Source organism: Penicillium hordei (assembly GCF_028827395.1).
Source record: "Penicillium hordei strain IBT 12815 chromosome Unknown utg000001l_segment0_segment0, whole genome shotgun sequence".
Taxonomy (NCBI): domain Eukaryota; kingdom Fungi; phylum Ascomycota; class Eurotiomycetes; order Eurotiales; family Aspergillaceae; genus Penicillium; species Penicillium hordei.
In genome coordinates this window covers 4,891,663-4,909,527 of record NW_026623142.1, presented here as the reverse complement: position 1 = coordinate 4,909,527, position 17,865 = coordinate 4,891,663, and the positions used below count along the sequence as shown (strand labels likewise).

The 17,865-nt window shown below is 48.7% G+C and overlaps 4 protein-coding genes across 4 annotated transcripts; all 4 read right to left on the bottom strand.

Annotated features, from left to right (window-relative positions):
- Positions 1-905: 905 nt before the first annotated feature.
- Positions 906-1,554, bottom strand: N7537_001864 (Zn(II)2Cys6 transcription factor domain-containing protein; the record flags this gene model as incomplete). The annotated part of the gene is made up of 2 exons (XM_056892922.1): positions 906-1,271; positions 1,378-1,554. 2 exons carry the CDS (start codon positions 1,552-1,554, stop codon positions 906-908), a joined length of 543 nt encoding a protein of 180 aa, XP_056757917.1.
- A 4,598-nt stretch (positions 1,555-6,152) lies between these two features.
- On the bottom strand, positions 6,153-8,497 carry N7537_001863 (putative sister chromatid separation protein (Src1); the record flags this gene model as incomplete). The annotated part of the gene is made up of 2 exons (XM_056892921.1): positions 6,153-6,777; positions 6,924-8,497. The coding sequence occupies 2 exons, from the start codon at positions 8,495-8,497 to the stop codon at positions 6,153-6,155; spliced, it is 2,199 nt and encodes a 732-aa protein (XP_056757916.1).
- Positions 8,498-9,922: 1,425 nt separating this feature from the next.
- acyA (adenylate cyclase acyA) lies at positions 9,923-16,436 on the bottom strand (the record flags this gene model as incomplete). The annotated part of the gene is made up of 3 exons (XM_056892920.1): positions 9,923-10,222; positions 10,278-16,143; positions 16,258-16,436. The coding sequence occupies 3 exons, from the start codon at positions 16,434-16,436 to the stop codon at positions 9,923-9,925; spliced, it is 6,345 nt and encodes a 2,114-aa protein (XP_056757915.1).
- Positions 16,437-16,679: 243 nt separating this feature from the next.
- On the bottom strand, positions 16,680-17,033 carry N7537_001861 (uncharacterized protein; the record flags this gene model as incomplete). The annotated part of the gene is made up of 2 exons (XM_056892919.1): positions 16,680-16,819; positions 16,907-17,033. Coding segments are annotated over 2 exons (267 nt in total), but the record flags the coding sequence as incomplete, so codon positions are not given.
- Positions 17,034-17,865: the final 832 nt, after the last annotated feature.

Sequence of the window (17,865 nt, the reverse complement as noted above, 5' to 3'; positions counted from 1 at the left end):
AATTGAGAGGAGCAGAAGAACATGCTCAACAATATGATAGTGTGATCGACTGCCTATATACCCCCGCGGGTGTGATTACAGGAATCTAGTATCATGCTGGAATGCAATGCGCCGACACTGATAGAGAGTAGCCTCGATCTGCACGAGGACAACCGGTGCGCATCATAAGCCGAAGGAGCATATAGTAATGGTTTCAGTGATTTCAGTGACTGAGATGAAGCTGAGATGAAGTTGATATGAATTTGAGTATCTCCTCTAAAGAAGAAATGTGGATAAAGGTCCTGCGCTAAGAAGGATATTCATTGCACGATGGTTGCTGTTGGAAGAATATCTGCCAAGAGCTCGATTTTGTGATGCCAAAGTCAATATAAAAAAAGAAAACAGATCCCACTTGTTCCGAACTCACAAACACCGGTGTAACTCCAACCCGAGAAACAAAGTCCGAATGTGACAAGCTAGAACGGGGTATCGCTGGGTATCACTTCTGTCAAGGTATGAACTCTCCGCAATTTTGCAAGATTCTAAAGCCCCTGGTTCCGGTATGGCAAAGAATATTTGCAACAAAAAAAGATATAATGCTAGGGCTCGGGTAAGAGAATAGGAACAGTCTTGTTTCTTTGCGAGATCTCAATCTGTCTCGAGATATGGCAATAAACATGAAGATGGAGCTGGCCACACAGCTAGAATGAGGAATAATGTGACGGTTCTCTGAATGATCTGCTCCATCCCAGGAACGCGACAAGAATAACAGCTATAAAGGAAACGCTATGAAACAACCAGATTCGTTTGGTCGTTCGAGAATTTGAGATCGAGAAGATTTGGCGAGGAGAATTCGGAGACGGGGGTAAGCGCTGGCACGTATTCGTCCAGAGATGCGTAAATGCCCGAAGAGAGGTTGGGTTAATTCAGCGAGGAGGATTGAAGTAATTGCCCATTTGATTGTTGGGAGTAATGTTCAGGTTCAGGTTCAAACTTGAGGCGTGCACGCCTGAATTTCGGGAATTGGATTGATTCTCTTCCAAGATACTGTTGAGGAGATCTCGAACATCTCCAGAGGTTGCTCCCGATCGTATGGTATCGACCATTGTCTGCACCGTCTGGCGGTCACCATCTCGGATAAGCCCGATGAGATCGTCCACGAATGACCGGAAATAGTCCAACTGATCCTGAACTCTCTTGGCCGAGGCCTTACGGCGTCTGTCGGCGGCTTCATCGAATACACATTCGCGGGCGTGGGTTGAGCATTCGGTGCAATGAGGAGGGCCGGTACACTAGCAAAATAAAATAGAGGAGCATGTCAGATTGATTGAAGCGCAGATTAAGTGAAATAAAGGGGAGAGACGTTAAGGGAAAATAGGAAGCGCAGTGGATATGTACCCTGGTCCGGCGTTTTTGACACTCTGTACACGCCGTCGATGCTCGTCGCATTCGTTTTTCTTCTGGTGCACTCCCACCAGCAGGACTCCCTGTTCCCTCTCCGCTATCTCTGCTTCCTCCGAGTAGCCTGGTGCGAGGCGCAAGAGGCCTATAGCCTCGGGGTGCCTGTTCACTCATCAAGTCTGCGCGCAAGAAGAACAAAATGATGAGTAACAAATCAGAAGCCCAACTCTCTGTCTTCCCAACCATTTAAAAGCATGATAATCAAATCCCACGGAACACAGAAAGATCATAGAGAAGTTATAGAATGGAGAAAGAGAGGAGGGGCCCTGTGGCCGCGCTGACCTATGGAGTGAATTCTGCACTGTGCGCTGTCTAGATTAGAAGGGCATGAGGGCAAAGTGGGGGAAAAGAGAGATAATATGCAAAAAGACGAAAATAATAAGAAAATCCGAAAATAACAGGTAAATAACAGGTAAACAGGTAAATAAAAGAAAATGTAAAAAAATAAAATTAATACGTAGTAAATAAATAAATAAATAAAATAAAAACCAGGAAAAGGGAAACAAGAGGAGAGAGTGAGGGATCGAAAACTGAGTGGCGGATGTGGGCCTTCAGGCATGTCCAGAAAATAAGCAAAGGATCGAACTATTGGAGAGGCTCGGAATAATCCTTGATCTAAGATATCATTTATTAACTTGAATAATAATATGATAACAATAATAATAATAAATAAAACTGTACATACATATATAACCCTAGATATTTATATATTTATATATTGATACCAAAATCAGCCTTGCAATCTCGATATCTGCTAATGGTCAAAATGGGGGATAAAACAGGAGCAATCATCGGAGTTAATAACCAGGTACCAAGGACGCCATACGGAATAGAAATAATTTAGTCACATATATATGTTGTCAATACAACGTATTCAACATATTATATGATTTGTAGTACTTTTTTCTAGTACTTTTTCTGTTCGTATTGTCCTTCATAGCCTTATATAAGTCTAATCCTATCCATAACCCTAATTTATCGGGTCCGGAGTTATTTTCCGGGGCAAATGATAGGCTCAACCAAGTCTCCCAACATGAAATCATCACCCCATATCACTTGCGTTAAACATCATTGGTTAATGTAAAATCCGTTTTGTTTCTTTCCCCTTTCTGTGTCAATCGGGGAAAAATAAAATAAAATGGGTCTATGTATGTGCTTGAGCCGATCCCTGACATTCTCGGTTCACTGTGTCGATCAGGAGATCTAGAGTGCGATGAGAATTCTTTTATTCTTTTATTTCTCTCCCTTTCTCTCAAGAATCTAACACCATATTTTCATACCTTTATGTGCAAGGCTCCGGGAGATGACTCCGGTTTCCCCCTACACGCCGATATAGTGCGTATCCATACATTCTCAGATGTGCTGTTTCTATACCTCTCTGGAACATTATAGAAACCCCACCAAACAATTTCCTGAGTTGTTTAGTGGACGTGCCAACCCCACCAGGGCGAGTTGTCAAGTCCCCACCATGGCAGTTTTGCCACCCAAGTGAACCAACGGCACGCGAGTCCTCTCAGCATATTAACTCAAACTATAATTTCTGACATTCTAACCTCCCTGTTATGCCGTTCTAGGATCAACTCGTCTACACCGTTAACGAGAAGTGAAGAATCCATCCAATCACCCTCAAGTACAAAGTAGCTCAATATTGGCTGGAAATTTCATCGGTCCCCAAGTGTCGAATAATATCCATCGAGCGAGGCATACATAACACCATATATGCATGGGGTACTCACAAAGGGTATCTAACTTCTGGGGTCTGGGCTGCTCGTAGGGCTTGCTCTACCACGGTTTGTCCGCAGCCATCAACAGATTCTTGAAATATGTCCCTTGATTCCCATGGATCAACTCTGTCCCGTGCATGAAGTATATGCACCCGATCCAATCTTCCTCTGTGGCTGACGATTCTGCATGAAATGGATACCCTCCAGAGTTCTGACTATGGAGCACATACATCTGGAATGCGATTTCAACCGATTTCAGCCGACACCGCCTGTGGATATACCAAGACAAAGTGGGACAGGGCAATACTAATACGGACCAGGATTAGGAATAAAATTGACAGGTGGGCCATAATCTAGTACTCTGACTGGTGCCGGCGAAGAGTTCCATGGTCCATTGTGAGAAGGGCAAATCTCTCATCTTGTTCCTGACTGCACCATCTCGATTTCGCTATGCACAACATGGTCTTTAACTCTGATCATTCATTTACTCTTTTTTTTTTATCAGAAAAAAAAAAAAAAAACAAAAACAAAAACAAAACAAACACGAGACTAAGAGAACTACGGAGTACAAGTCCGTCACCACAGACTTGGATGTGGCTGTTACCTTGACATCAATAATTCCCCGGGAGAATACTTCCGTACCATACATGATTTGTTTCTCCTTGCCGAGAAAACCTTGAAAGCTTCCAAGAAGAAGGTATTCGCAACTATCTCTCTTATTGGCTAATCCAATCACGGCTCAAATATCGAGCGAAGGGTCTGCATAAGGGTCTGCATCAACGTCTGCAGAGAGGTGAAAAGCCGTTCCAACGCTGATCCCTCCGCTGGTCATCCAATCTGGTCTAACTCGGAGCCTTACTCGCCATAGGCGAGTCGAAGTACACGCATATCTGCAATCTCTGCGATCTTACCCTATATGAATACATACCTCACATTCTCCATCTTCCATTTACAAATATCTCCACTATCCCGATCCTCGTGATTCTACCTCGCACAGTTATTGCGCCCGCTCACCGATCTTCGGCGCCACAACGCTACGTGGCCCCTATCCCGCACAACTCCTAACCATCCAGGTAGAATCCTGCCGACCTACAGCGATGCAAGGAAGAAAGCATCCTGTGCTGCCCTAGAGCAAGCAGTCATTTGCACTATACTTACTAGATTGTTACATGTTGCCCTAACTGTATCTCGGCACCAAGGATAGCGGGGCCGGAGATAAAAACGCAATCTCGTGAAAAAAGTAGTTAAAAAAAAAAAAAAAAACCCCAAAGACCATACGGAGCACTGGATACGGCGTACGGATACTGACCGTATGTATCCACCCCATTGCCCCCTCAGCACTCCTTGATAGGATGCCTCCCTAGGATAACCCTCAAGAAGCGGTCAAAATCGGAATTCGCCACCAGAGTCAACTTATTTAGGGCTATCCTACCTTCCCTATGTAGGTGCTTTTCCATATGTAGGGACTTTACCCTATGTAGGTGCTTTTGCGCCAGATACAACGTACTCCCTATACCAAGCACGCAAAAGCAGTCCCGTCTCCCGAGGAAACCTTTTCCCCCGAGCAAAGATAGGAGCTGGTTGGCTGACCGTCCAGGAAGGAATTCCTGGGTTTTTACCGCAGGATCTGATAATATGCATGTATCACTTAACTCCCCGCTTCCTGATTGGTCTCTGCTGCTTTGGACTGCGAATCGCGCATCTGTAGATAGATCCTTCGAACCACTGTGGTGGTAGACAATAATGTGCGAAGCACGTAAGATATCAACTTCTTTGTTGCGCCGAGTACTCCGTAGATTGTTTCCTAATGTTATTCCAAATTACAGTATATCTTCCAACAGCACTTCTCAAATTCCCCTCATTTAATTGGATACTGATATCAAACGGTCTTGGAACCCCCCCTCGATGGCACTATCACCAATACCACCTGGGCAACCAACACTTCTTATAGAGCTAAACGTAAAAACGAAAGCAAAGGAACAGCCTTAAAACAAGCCCCACACGATCTAACGTATTCCCCTTACCTAATCTGCATGTAGCCCATCGATGCGGACAAAAGCACACGGGTACTAGGGATCCGGAACCGACAGGGATATTGATTGATCAGCTCGATACGTTGGGCATCAAGAACGGAGACGGTCAAGAGCGGGAGCGAGAGCGATATGCCTTTTTAGCGTGATGCAGATTGACTTCGAACCTGCAGACGGGCTGTAGAGTGTTTGACTAAGTGGGATGTTTAAATGAAAGTTAATTCATTTATTCTTATCTGGATCGAGTGGCTTCCAGGCTCTCTTCGCACTGGTCACATAGTTGAACGAGCGTACCGTACCAATGCCCGTTTATCCACATGGCTGTTAACCGAGGGACATATGCACATAAGCACTATAGGGGGGATAGTGTGGGTCTTGATCTTCACCGTTGGGCTGGTATTGCCTGCATCATCGAGCTGATACACGATACTAGGCCTGGGTGACACGGAGTACTATATCCATTAGGAGCAGTGGAGATGTTTCCCCTGGATTATGCGTATATTCATCCGCAGGAAACCCCCTCTGGTTCCATCGGTGTGATAGCAGTTCTATATATACATGTACCCGATTTGGTGCGTTGCATACGCGCTATTTTACTCTGCAGGACCTCGGGTTCGGTTTGCCATCGGCCAAGACAAAATCCAAGAATGGTTGCAGGACTACATTGCCTTACATATATCGTGCGTAAACCAGCACTAGGACGAAGATTGGGTTTGGGAAAAATGAAGTGGATTAGAATGGGTAATGGGATTTGTATGGACAGGAAATAATATGTACCGATGAAGTAAACGAAGGAAGCAGGGAATAAAGTGAGGGGAAAAGACAAGAAAATCTGGGAAACAAGGGCCATATCTCATACATCAGGAAAGAAAAGCGGGTGGGATATAAAAAGGAATACAGTCACAGTTGAGCTGCATGCACAGATACCAAAGGTATCACCCGGACAGCGGGACGAGAATCAATAGATCGGACGGCCCTCGTCCCAGCGGCGAGATTCCCTCGGACTAGAAATAGGCTCGGGTTGACTTTCACCCGCAGGGATGTGGGGGCTTGACACGATGTTACCGGATGGAGAAGGGATAGAGAATCGTGCACTCTCACGGCGGCCAATATGTTCCTGCTCGCCGACAGCGTTGATCCCACCGATCCACTCCCAGACTCGAGAAACATCACCGCTACGTCCTTCTCGCACAGAAGCGCGGACGTTAGCGTTGCCCTCGACAAAGCTGCGAACCCGTCGCCAGAGCTCCTCACGACGCTTGCCCTGGAGTTCAAAGCGGAGGACATCATCGCGGAGCTGACCTATGGCAATATGAGGTTCTTTGGCATCGCCGCGGGCATATAGTGCAGCCTGCGTAGATAGTCGGTCAAGGGTTGTAGCTACTAATTCAGGCACGCGAGCAATGTCAGACCGACGTGCGAGGACACGTGCACGAGCGTACACAAGGAGACCAATGGCCATGATTAAAAGTGAAATAGGGAGTCGATACGCGAGGAGAGCGAGTCGGAAGTGGCGGCGGACGGCGCATGCGAGTGGGAGCCGTGCAATGGAGGTAGATGAGAGGACGAGGATGTCGGGATTTCTGTGATTGCGAACGCGTCTCTGTCAGTTCCGGTACCCAATGTCAGACCAGATCTTTATAAGAAATGCCGCTGGATGTGGGAGTCCAGAGCGATGAACGCAGTCAAGGAGACACGAGAATCCCTCCTGGGGTGGGGGAAAACTTACTGCTTGGTCTTGCTGATAACTTCATCTTTGCCGAGGATCTCACCAATGGCGCCCTTCCACAGCTCATCAAATTCGGTGTCACTCAAGCCCTTGCGGCGTTTCTTGGCTACATCTTCCCTTAACTCCGGCTCGCTGATGTCCGGAGATCTGGCGCCCTTGCCGTCCTCCTTCAGCTGACCGCATTCCCACTTTGCCCGGCGCTCACGAAGCTCCTCAACAGCTTTATCAGCGACAGCCTTCACGCGGCGCTCCTTTTCACTGTCCGGTTCACATGTTGGTGGTAATGGCACCAGGCCCCCGAGGGCCAGAGGATGCGGCTTCAGAAGGAAATCATTTTCGCAGCGCACTTCAAAGTCCGGGTAGCAGAAGGCATGGCTTGGGCACGGCTCGCACCGAGGCTCCAGAACACTCGCCCACTCAGGAACCTTGGTCTCTGCCAAAGACCAGGTAGGTTTTCCCAGGCCGCAATATCCGATCTCGAGCTTTTCTTTGCGCCACCATGTACCAAAACTGCCGGCCAGTGAAAGGATGACCACCCAAGGGGCCAAGCGGCTGAGGGTTCCTTGCTTCTGGGGCCGTCGCCTAGGCTGAATTTGTCGCGAGTAATGATCATTTTCCATAGACATAGCGAGCTGTTCTTCGGGCGTGAATTCTTCACCCGCCTCAATTTCGCTTTCTTCGTCATCCTCGGATTGTTCTGACTCCCCCTCAGGCTCCTCCTGCGGAGGCATCAACCGGGATGCAAAATCAAACGAATCCCGCTTGGGTGGCTGGAATCCGGCATCTTGCTGATTGCTAGATGGGGTTGCTGATTTCCGTGACCTGAGTCCGCGGCCCCGAGCTGGGCTGTCGGTGGATAAGCGCGAAACGCTCTTCCGCTTACCGCCAAAGCTCATCCTTGCGCTTTTAGGAGCCTCGGGGCTTCCACTCTGGAAAGGATTGTCATCCGTAAACGTGCTCTGATCGCGTGATTCTGACTTAACACCAGTAGGAGTGTATTCATCCACTTCTGTCGAGGGGAGGACCTCGTTCCGTCCAACCTTTCTGGCTGTAGATTTGCGAGGAGTAGGACGGGTAGCCGCGACTGGAGTAGCCAGTGTGTCGTCACCGGTTTCCGTGTCAGATGTGCGGGCGTGTTTACCCACTGAGCGAGCAACGCTCGTGCGCTTTGTGTTCCTGATAGGCGTAGCAGGGCTGAGACCATCATCGGTATCTACCGTTGAGTGACGGGTACTTCGTCGCGATGTACCTCGCTCGCCTCTTCTTGTGGATCCGACTGTTGAGGGTGTGGGCGGAGGAGGCATCGACTCTCTATCGTTCGTGTCGCTAGCTACTGATGTCGACCGACTGCTCATGTCTGTAATTCCCATGCTAGTTCGTCGAACCGTGTCGCGGTCGCGCAAGAGCTTTCTGGCTTGCGGAAGGACTTCATCTTCGAGGATACCAATCAGTTGAGCCTTCTTTGCCGAGGCAGGGTAAGGAATATCGTGGCTGACAAGAATGGAGCGGAGACGAGGGACAGTGAGAGAGTTCAAATCGAAATCTGGATGGAGGTATTCCAGTTCATCGGCCATTTTGTGTGGCGTGCAATGTGCGATGTTCGATGTGGTGGCCTAATTAATGTGCGAACACCCCGACCGACCGAGATTGGTAGTCTAGAGGAATTTCTGTTTAGATGGACACCGAACTTGTAGCACGGTGCGTGACTAGACGAGACTGCAATATGCAAGTGAAATGCCACCGATCGCTCCCTTTTCCGAATTTTAACTGGGTAGGAGAAGTGTAATTTTTTTATCGAGCTGTTAATTACGCCAGACCTGGTTCGATCATTCGTTCAGTTCGTAGCCAGGGCAACAGGCGGGGCGCGAAAAACGACCGATTTTGGGACTTACGATTTGAACGATGTAAATGTAGATAAGAAAGCCCAAGGAATAGATGCCTCTCGGTTTATTTCCTGGCTTGGATTCGGTTTACCAGGTGAAGAAGTGGAAGCAGACCAAGAAAGAAGAAAACAAGGACGATGACGCACGAATAAACAATGGCACGTGACCTGACGAAGGTGACGTTGGCGCCTCAGGCCAGAATGTTACCACGTACTCTTAGGGCTTTCCATAGCTAAGGTTACATGGATTTTAGTAATTGGTCTTGTGAAAAATCTGGGAATAGGAAGTATTCCTATTCCATATATCATACCTATATAAATACATAGGTATATATATACGTAAAGCAGCATTCTCTTCTTTTTCCCTCTACATCCCTAGAATATGGTCATGTGATTAGGCGTGATATTCCCTAAGGCCCACATTCACGTCGATCTCTGCCAAGACCAAGTACATATTTATATAACTACACTGAATCAACAGAGAGAACTTCTCCTACATTTGCCCCCTCAGTACTCCATTCCCCTGCCAGTGGCCTGTGTTGACAATATGCGCAAGAAACACACCACTACTCACCCAAGCCATGCTGCTAATGTCTTCTGAGCCCAAGGCCTCCCGTCTCCCACTCAAGACACACACCCGCGCCACCAGTAAGGGTATCCCTAACTTCTGCCAACCTAAGTCGAGTCACTAATACAAGTTATCTTGACAAGTTCACCGTTCCCCCAGAGTGGGCTACGAATCCTCCGGGTGCGTATTTCAGAAAGGGTGGGCCGACTTATTCGTGTCAAGAATCAACCAAAATGACAAGGAAAAAAGCCCATGAAAGTATCATATAGACTGTAACATATATTCACTGCCCGAGCCAATTACAGCCCTAAATTCCAAAGCAGATCAAAGTCAATAATAAAAGAAGATACCGAAACAATCACCGTGGCTCCATGCCATAATGCTTTATATAAAACCATCTGCAGACCCCCTCCCGCCAGTGGGACGCCGCCCACTAAAACAAAGCCAGAGAAATACAAGAAATAAAAAAGAAGTTCAAAACGCAAGTAAATAGGAACCCAAAAGTAAAATTGAAATTAGTGCAATAAAAGCAGACGGCAGAAATCAGTGCTAGCCGCGGCCGGAATCAAAAGAGCGATTGGTATCGCCGGGGAGGTGGAGGAAAGATGATGAGGCCGAAATAATACCGCTGTCGGTACTGCCTGAAGGGCCCATCCTTTCATGAGTTGGTGGGCCGCCGATGTTGCCTGCAGCACCAACGGCCATCTGCTCTTTGAGAGCTTGGAATTCGGCAAGTTGTGTTTGTAGTTGCTGTAATACCTCGGCAATGGGTACGGCGTGGTCATTGAGGGTGTCGCCTGGTTTGAAGGGACGCATCATGTGACGTAGGGAGAGTGTGTTGATGCACACCTGGAATTTGTTAGGATTGGAAATAGAATGAAAGGGGGGTTTGTGTAGTACTAACCTCGATGCGGGTGACTTGTTGATCGACCAAACTGAGAACGGTCGAGTCGTTGAGCTCACCTCCGTGTCTCTTGACCATGTTGAAGAGAGCGACGTTCGGCTCTCTAAGGCTCGGTTCACTTGGATGCTCCATAGCGCCGCAAAGTCGTTCAAGGCGGAGAGTGACTTCCCAGAGACGCCAAATGATGTTTGTCTGGATGTCAAGTTGGTTATCTGGGCTGATAGTTGCAGCGGAACTGTCACGATCCTGTGATTCTTCTGAAGAGATCATGCGACCAGAAAGCGCAGAGGGGTAAACAAGGTAGAGGGGTTCTGGATTTTCCAGACCCTTCAGCTTTCTTTCGCCTTGATCTTTGATAACGAAACCTTGACTATTAAGCTGTTGAAGTTCGCGACGAATGTTGTGACCGAGGCTATCTACGCGGGAGTTGCTGTCGGTCGAGCTGGTGGATGCAGAACGCTCAGCATCCGCGAACATCTCAAGGCTGCGGTGGATGTCGGTCATGAAATCTGACGAAACGAAAATTTGCCCTCCATCCGCGACGGCAGAAATTCGCGACGCTCGATTCACCATTGGACCGAAATAGTCCATTCGGCTGGTGACTGGATCTTTTGCGCAGACGGGCTCGCCCCAATGGCCACCCATGCGGACAGATAGGCCACGGAAGATAACATTATTGTCCATGTCAACCACAACTCGGCACTGAGGCTGATCGAGAATCTCCGTAGGCCATTCAGCTTCAAGGAGCTGATTTTGACAGTTGAAACACCACAGCAAGGCAGCCGTCGTGGTTGAGAAAGCCACCATGAAAGCATCACCTTCTGTCTTGACCTCGTAGCCACCGAAGATTGCAAGTTGCCGGCGCAGGATGTCATTGTGGATTTGAATAGCAGAACGCATCGCATCTGGACAAATCTCCCATAGACCAGTGGATTTCTTGATATCAGTGAACATGATAGTTAATTCACCCTCGGGAGCATTCACATGTTCAAAGCGCGCGAGTCGCGAATCCCCAGGACCATCGCGCTTCTTGGGACGCTTGGCAGTTGGGATGATCTGGTCTTCAGCGCTGAGAGAAGGACGAGGCTTTGGCCGTCTCCTTTGAATTTCCCCAACGCCGAGAATCATCACCATCAGCTTATTGGTGGCACCGAAGGAGATAGCCAAATCACGTAGCTTTTGAGCTGCAAACATTAGGTCTGGTTGTTCTCTCCTAGTAATGTCAACCACCACTTCGGGGGTAACATAATCCCAGAGTTCCTTTGATGCCAACACGATCATCTCATCTTGTTCTGTCAAGACGGTATGCATTGTGGAAGGGGCTGCAATGACAGCGGGCATCATAGGGAAGTGCCCGAAGCACCTCGACACGGTGAGGACATCATTCAGCTTCCCGGTGCGAGACACGAAACCTCCTGCTGCACGAATGCGTGCACGCTCGTTAGGTTCTGCGGGATCATGGTTTTGCGTCAAAGAAAGCATTGAACCATCTGACCGGATCAAAATAGCCTGAGCATCACCGACATTGGCGGCGTACAAGTCCATGTTGTTCAGATACAAGACGGTAGCAACACCCCCGGACTGAATGTCATCCTGATTGAGCATTTTGGCCGCAGTCGATCCTCGATGGTACTGCCGGATCTCACGATCATCAATAGACCTGTAGGCAGAGCCTGCCATATTCTTATTCAATGCCAAGAACGACCGTCGGAGTGCATCTAATGCTGTTTCACCCTGCTCTCGCTGCAGCTTCTTAAGCTCAAACGAGAAAGTAGAAGTGAAATTCTCGTGCAAGTATTTTGCGACGCGAGAACCACCGCTGGAAAGTGTCTGTCCGTCAAACATTCCCACAAGTGTTTCCACATTATCTTGCTTCAACCGCGGAACAATCATATCAATAATAGATAGATGCTCGGTCTTACCAAGAGAATCGGCCATACCGTAGGCGAGAGTACCAGCCAAGGAGGCAGATGTTCTCACACGGCGATCTTCAGTCTCCTCTGGGATGGTGGGAATAGTGAGTGTGACATCCATCAGTCCTAACACACGGAGATGGGTCAGGGAATTGAAGTCAGTGAGGTCAGCGCCATTGGCGGCCGGAGGACCCAGTGACGCGATATTTGGCTTGATTTCCAGACGCTTGTTGCCCGAGAAATTCAGATACTTGAGATTACGGTTCCAGTTCCAGTTCCAATCGTAAGGCCAATTTGACACGTTGTACTTGAGCCCGTTGCTCCCCACATCCAGAATAGAAAGCTTGCTGACTTTGCAAAGCTCCGCAGGTAAGACTTGGAACCGGTTGGCATTGATGTGAAGAACTTTGAGGTTGCTTCCCTCTTCCAGGTCATCGGATGGGAGAGAGGTCAACTCGTTGCCGGACAGGTACAGCTCGGAAATCAACGGCCACCTTTTGAGAATTCCTTGCGGTAATTCCGTCAGGTCATTGTAGGAAAGGTTGACAATACGCAGCTCTGGGAGCAATGAGAGTTCCCGGAAAACATCATCTTCAAGTCTGTTGTCGGCAAGTGAAAGTGTGCGAAGGGACGCCGCGAACGTCATTGCCATCTGCTGAGAGAAATTTGAGTCCTTCCGACTTCCCGAGTTGGGGTCGGTATATGATGGCGACGTCGCCGATACCTTCCTACTAGATTGAGCATTTGAAGGATTCCGGTACCCGTTAGATGACACAGAATTCATAACACCATTCGACGTTTGGCTGGGTCGACGTAGACTTGGTTCATCCAGTGGGCCTACGTCTTCATAGCTGGGGTTTCCAGCAATGCCAGGTGTAGCCCCAGGCGTGTTTGTAGGCTCACCGGGAATTTGCGGGTACGGAGCACCGCACTTTGGAAAGCTCGAAAGAATGTTTGAGGATATGTTGAGTATTTCTAGCTTGGCACAATGCCAAATTTCGGCTGGTAGAGAGTTCAAGTTGCACTCCCTCAGGTTAAGATTCTTGAGCTCCGCAAGGCAACCCAGGGTTGAAGGCAAGGACGATAGTGGGTTTTTGATCATACTGAAGTGTTCCAATCGACGCAACTTGCCAATCTGAGCCGAAACCGAGGATATATGATTTTTGTCAAGGACGAGCTTCGTTATATTCGGGCAATTCTCGAAAATGGTGTCCCTGAATTGGGAGAGCTTGCCCGATGCAAGGTTTAGAGAAGTCAGCGTTGGCATAGGAGCGTCAACATCAAATTGCGTCATGGGGCAGTGGTCCAGATGTAAACTGCGCAACCTCGGGAACGAGCCTTTGAAACGTGATAGAAGATTGTGACCGAAGAATATCTGCTCTAGACGTGGAAGACTAGAGAGAGCATCGATATTGGTGATAGCATTAAAGCGTCCATCAAACTCCTTGAGATTCACCAGTTCCCGGAAGGAATCATCGAGAGGACCGCTCAGGTTGTTGTTTGTCACCCAAAGGCGTTCGAGAGTGGCCAAGCGGCCAATATTGGGAAGTTCTTCTATGCCATTGAAGCTGATATCAAGATCAACCAGACTCTGTAGGTTACAGAGGAAATCGGGGAAGATCTTGAAACTGTTTGACGACATGTTCAGGCTTCGCAGGTTTTGGAAATTACCGAAAGAGCTGGGAAGCTTGGTTAATTGATTGTTGGCCATCTTGATGCTAACAAGACCAGTAAGTCGGTCGAGACCCGCATGATCCAAGTCCTCAAGGCAGTTGTTTGACACATCCAGGTAGGTCAATCGGCTCGCTAAGCCAAAGCTTTGTGGGAGAAATGCGGCCTCATTCCCAATGAACTTGATCTCTCGCAGATTAATGCAGCTTTGAATGAAGTCTTTGGGAACGTCTAATGACAAGTTCCTAGACAAATTCAGCGAGATGATCTCGGAGGATTTCGCATACAGCGTAATTGGAATAGTGACAAGACTGCGGCCTTGGAGATCCACATGGCTGAACTTTTGCACTTTGTTGAAACCTGGTTCGGTGTCGAGACTGCTGTAACCGCTGAGCTTGGTCGGCAAGAAGATGAAGCGACAGAGATAACTGTGATCCTCGCGGCCAATATCTCCGATACGGTCCTTTTCCGTGTATCCAACTTGTTCCAGCAGCCGCTTTTGCATTTGAATAGGTCGCTCATTGTGGTCAAGCTGACGTGAAAGATCATGTTTCCGCAGAACAATCTCATAATTGTTGAGATGATCTTGCAAAAAAGACTTCCGACCAAGCATCAAGAGGATCTCGGACACGGTAGCATTCACACCAGCTGATAGCGTGGCGAAAGTAGAATCAATTCGGAAGATCCGAATAAAGTACGAAGCTTCACGATCACGAGGACCGACGGGGGCGGGTTCTTCCAAGGTGGGGTCTTCTAAGGTAGGGTCAACAGGCCCTCTGACCTGCCAACTTTCAGGCGCATTCCACGGCTTCTCGAGTTTGGAATCGTCGCCGGGTGTGATCGTCCCATCCCTTCCACGCTTCATTTGTCCAGGCGAAGGTGGGCGGACAATTCCTTTCAGGTTTTCCATATCGACATCAAGGTGGAAGAAATGCTTGTTCTCCTCTTGATTCTTGTCGTCCTTGTTTGGATTATAAAGGTCACCACCTTGATGAGTGAACACCCGACGATTACCAAGCTTTCTTCCGACCATCAGGCCCTTCCCGGAATCTTTCTTTCGGTCCGAATCTACCGACTCTGCGTATCGAGAGGAAGTACTTCCTTCGACGCTTCCTTGCCTATCACGTCGTGGCGGAGAAGAGTTCCTCGACTTGTCATGCGACTTCCCGAGGATCTTTTTGATGAACCCGCCGATTCTGGGATGCTGTGAGTTCTGATCATGGTCTCGGTATGCGCTACGCACACTGGGCGTTGGACTTGTCGACCGGCCCCCACCTGCAGCGGTGTCGCTCATGTCCGTCGATGAATGCAAGTAGTTCTCATTAAACGGCCGCAATCCAATGTCGTCTCTGCCAGTAGTAGGTCGGGGTTGGGACCATGCCAGATCGCCAGCAAGAGTCGGGTTCTCTTCTTTGCTTCGCGAGGAACGATGCCTGCCGGGTCCTCGTCGGCTTGGCTCCCTCTGCCCAGAGGAACCATTCTCCGAGGATGGGAGACGCTGTCCATCGGGGCCGATGGGTACATGGCGCACCGGTGCCTCCCCATACTGCGGGATGTCATTAAAGCTCTGATAATCCCATGGAGTGATGTCACTGGAGGGCAAAGGGTTATTTGCCCGTGACCTCTGGGGACGTTGCGAGCTGGAGCCCTCGGACGTATTGCGCGAACCATCTGAGTTCGCTCTCTCGCGCGCCTTCAACTGATCGACTGGTCCCCCACGCCTGCTGGGCGGGTTCTGGGAGCCATCGTCATCGGTTTGGAGCTCTCCAGGCGAATGATAGTCATCTCCAAGTAGACCTTTCAAATGCTTCTTTCTGAACTTTTGGCTAATACTTGATCTAGACCCCTGGCTACTGACTGTGGTTGCGCTTGCAGCAGATGGCCGGCGATGTTCCCCATGGTATTCATATTCAGCGGGCTCGCTTGCGATTGTTCGTCCGGTGGTGGGTCGAAATGTGAATGATGCAGGCGAAGCTTCATGTTCGGAGTAATCGTGGTAAAAGGTACCACTGGCATCTGGCTGACCACTGCTGGGGAGTGTGGACCACGGGGCAATCGATTCGATCTCATCGGAGTCGGCGCGAGATGGGTGAAGGGGTGGAGGTCGAGGACTCGAGACGGATGATTGAGACGGGCTATCTCGATTGCTCGGGACCGTTAAAGCCTCGCGGTGATTGCTAAAGCCAGAGGCTTTGCGTTGTTCAGTGGGGGAAATATCGGGGGAGTTCCATGACCACATGGAATTTCCCCAATCAATCCGAGGGGGTCTTGAGGAATCGGGCCTGGCGGAAAAAAAAAAAGAAAACCTCATTAGCGCCTCTTCTTTTTGAGCTTGGATTCGATGCACCATGATCGCGTAGAAAGTCAGCGGGTCACTTAGAGAAACAGAAGCTTACTTGGAGTCCATTTTGAAGGAACCTGGAAACGGGTCGGCATTTTGACCTCCCGTAGAGGCCTCGTCTTGATCTCGAGACAGACTCGCAGAGTTTCGCACGGTATCTTGCGACATCCAGCTATTTCCAGAGCTCTCCGAACCCTGACGGTTGTCGGGTTGGTTGCGGTCCCGCGCCGGCATGGCTGCGCTCTAACTCGGCCGAATGCCACCACAGCAACCCTAGTCAAGTTGCAGCCAGCTGTATCTTGGGGTGTGGTGATGGTTCAGAACCGTCCAGCATTAATAGAACCGATGATAATCGGATGGTGTGGGCGACCGGGGGAGCTGGAACGTGTGGTTGTCGATTCTGCTGTCTCGGGTGCTGGCGCCACGATGTGGAGGCCGACCCGGCGACGCGATAGAGAGTCTAATAGCTGGGAAAAGCTATGTAGGACATTCGTTTTGAAAGTGAGACGAGGCAAATGAGTGAGTTAACACCAAGAGCGCGAAGGAGTTGGGAAGGCTAGCGGGGGCGTGAGGATAAGCAAGGCGTATGAAAAGCTGAGCAGACCGAAGGCGTAAGTCTAGCGTCGGGCGTGAGTATCAAAATGGGGCGTTATTTCATGAGGTTTTAGGAAGAGATTGCGGTTAAAAGCAACCCGGGCGCATACTGGCAAGGCGAACGGGGTGATAATTGAAGTCCTGAGGGTTAATTGGGGGGAAGACGAAGAGTGGGGATAGTCGTGACTCGTGACAAAGGCGGATCAACGTAATGACGATCGAGAACAAAGCCAAGATCCCTATTATAAAAAAAAAACCAGAATTAAAAGGATCCGAAGCTCAAGATGAGATTCATATAATAAGAAAGAGATGGTGTGAGCTTCGGATGTACTAGACCGTCGGAGTGAGGCTCTTCTGCACTTCTATAACCTGGGAATATCTTCAACTCTGAAACTTATAAATTTACTTGTAGATTAGGTATCTGGAACTAATTCTTTGTCTTCTTCTTCACTTCTTTATTTTCTTACTTCTTCATCTCTTCACTTGAATATTTCTATAGATATAACCATTTTCATTGGGCATGGTCCGTGCTGTCCGTGCTCGACAAGGAGACTGTGGAGCTCTCCCCGTCATTGTTCTGCTTCACTTTTACAGTCTTCTGTTCTATTTTTCGCTTTGCCTCGTATAGCGTGCGTATAATGTAGCCATCTACTCCGTATATGTGTGCCATTCTTGCATTGCATAGCCCTCTACGGAGTATAGTCGAGTCATTGGTCCATCATCCCGGCCCCGGGGGTCATTCAACTCTCGAGGTATTGAGGCTGTGACAAAGAATCCCTGTAGCACTCCCAGGGTTGTACTCGTATTTTTTTTTGCTTTTTTTGGCTTCGCTAGAAGGTGACAGCTCGGATTGCCGAGAAATGTATTGCTACTGTTGCACAGCTCATTCTCCCTCGTTGCAATCTGTCTGGCCTGTGATATCTCTATTCCATCCATAACCTACATTGAATAGAACATCATTACAAAATAAAAGCAATAGACTGATATTTTGGCAAAGAGGACTCTAGTACTATACATAACAGATCTGCCCAAAGAAAGTCCTTGAGATACAGGTAGGCTGCATCAAACC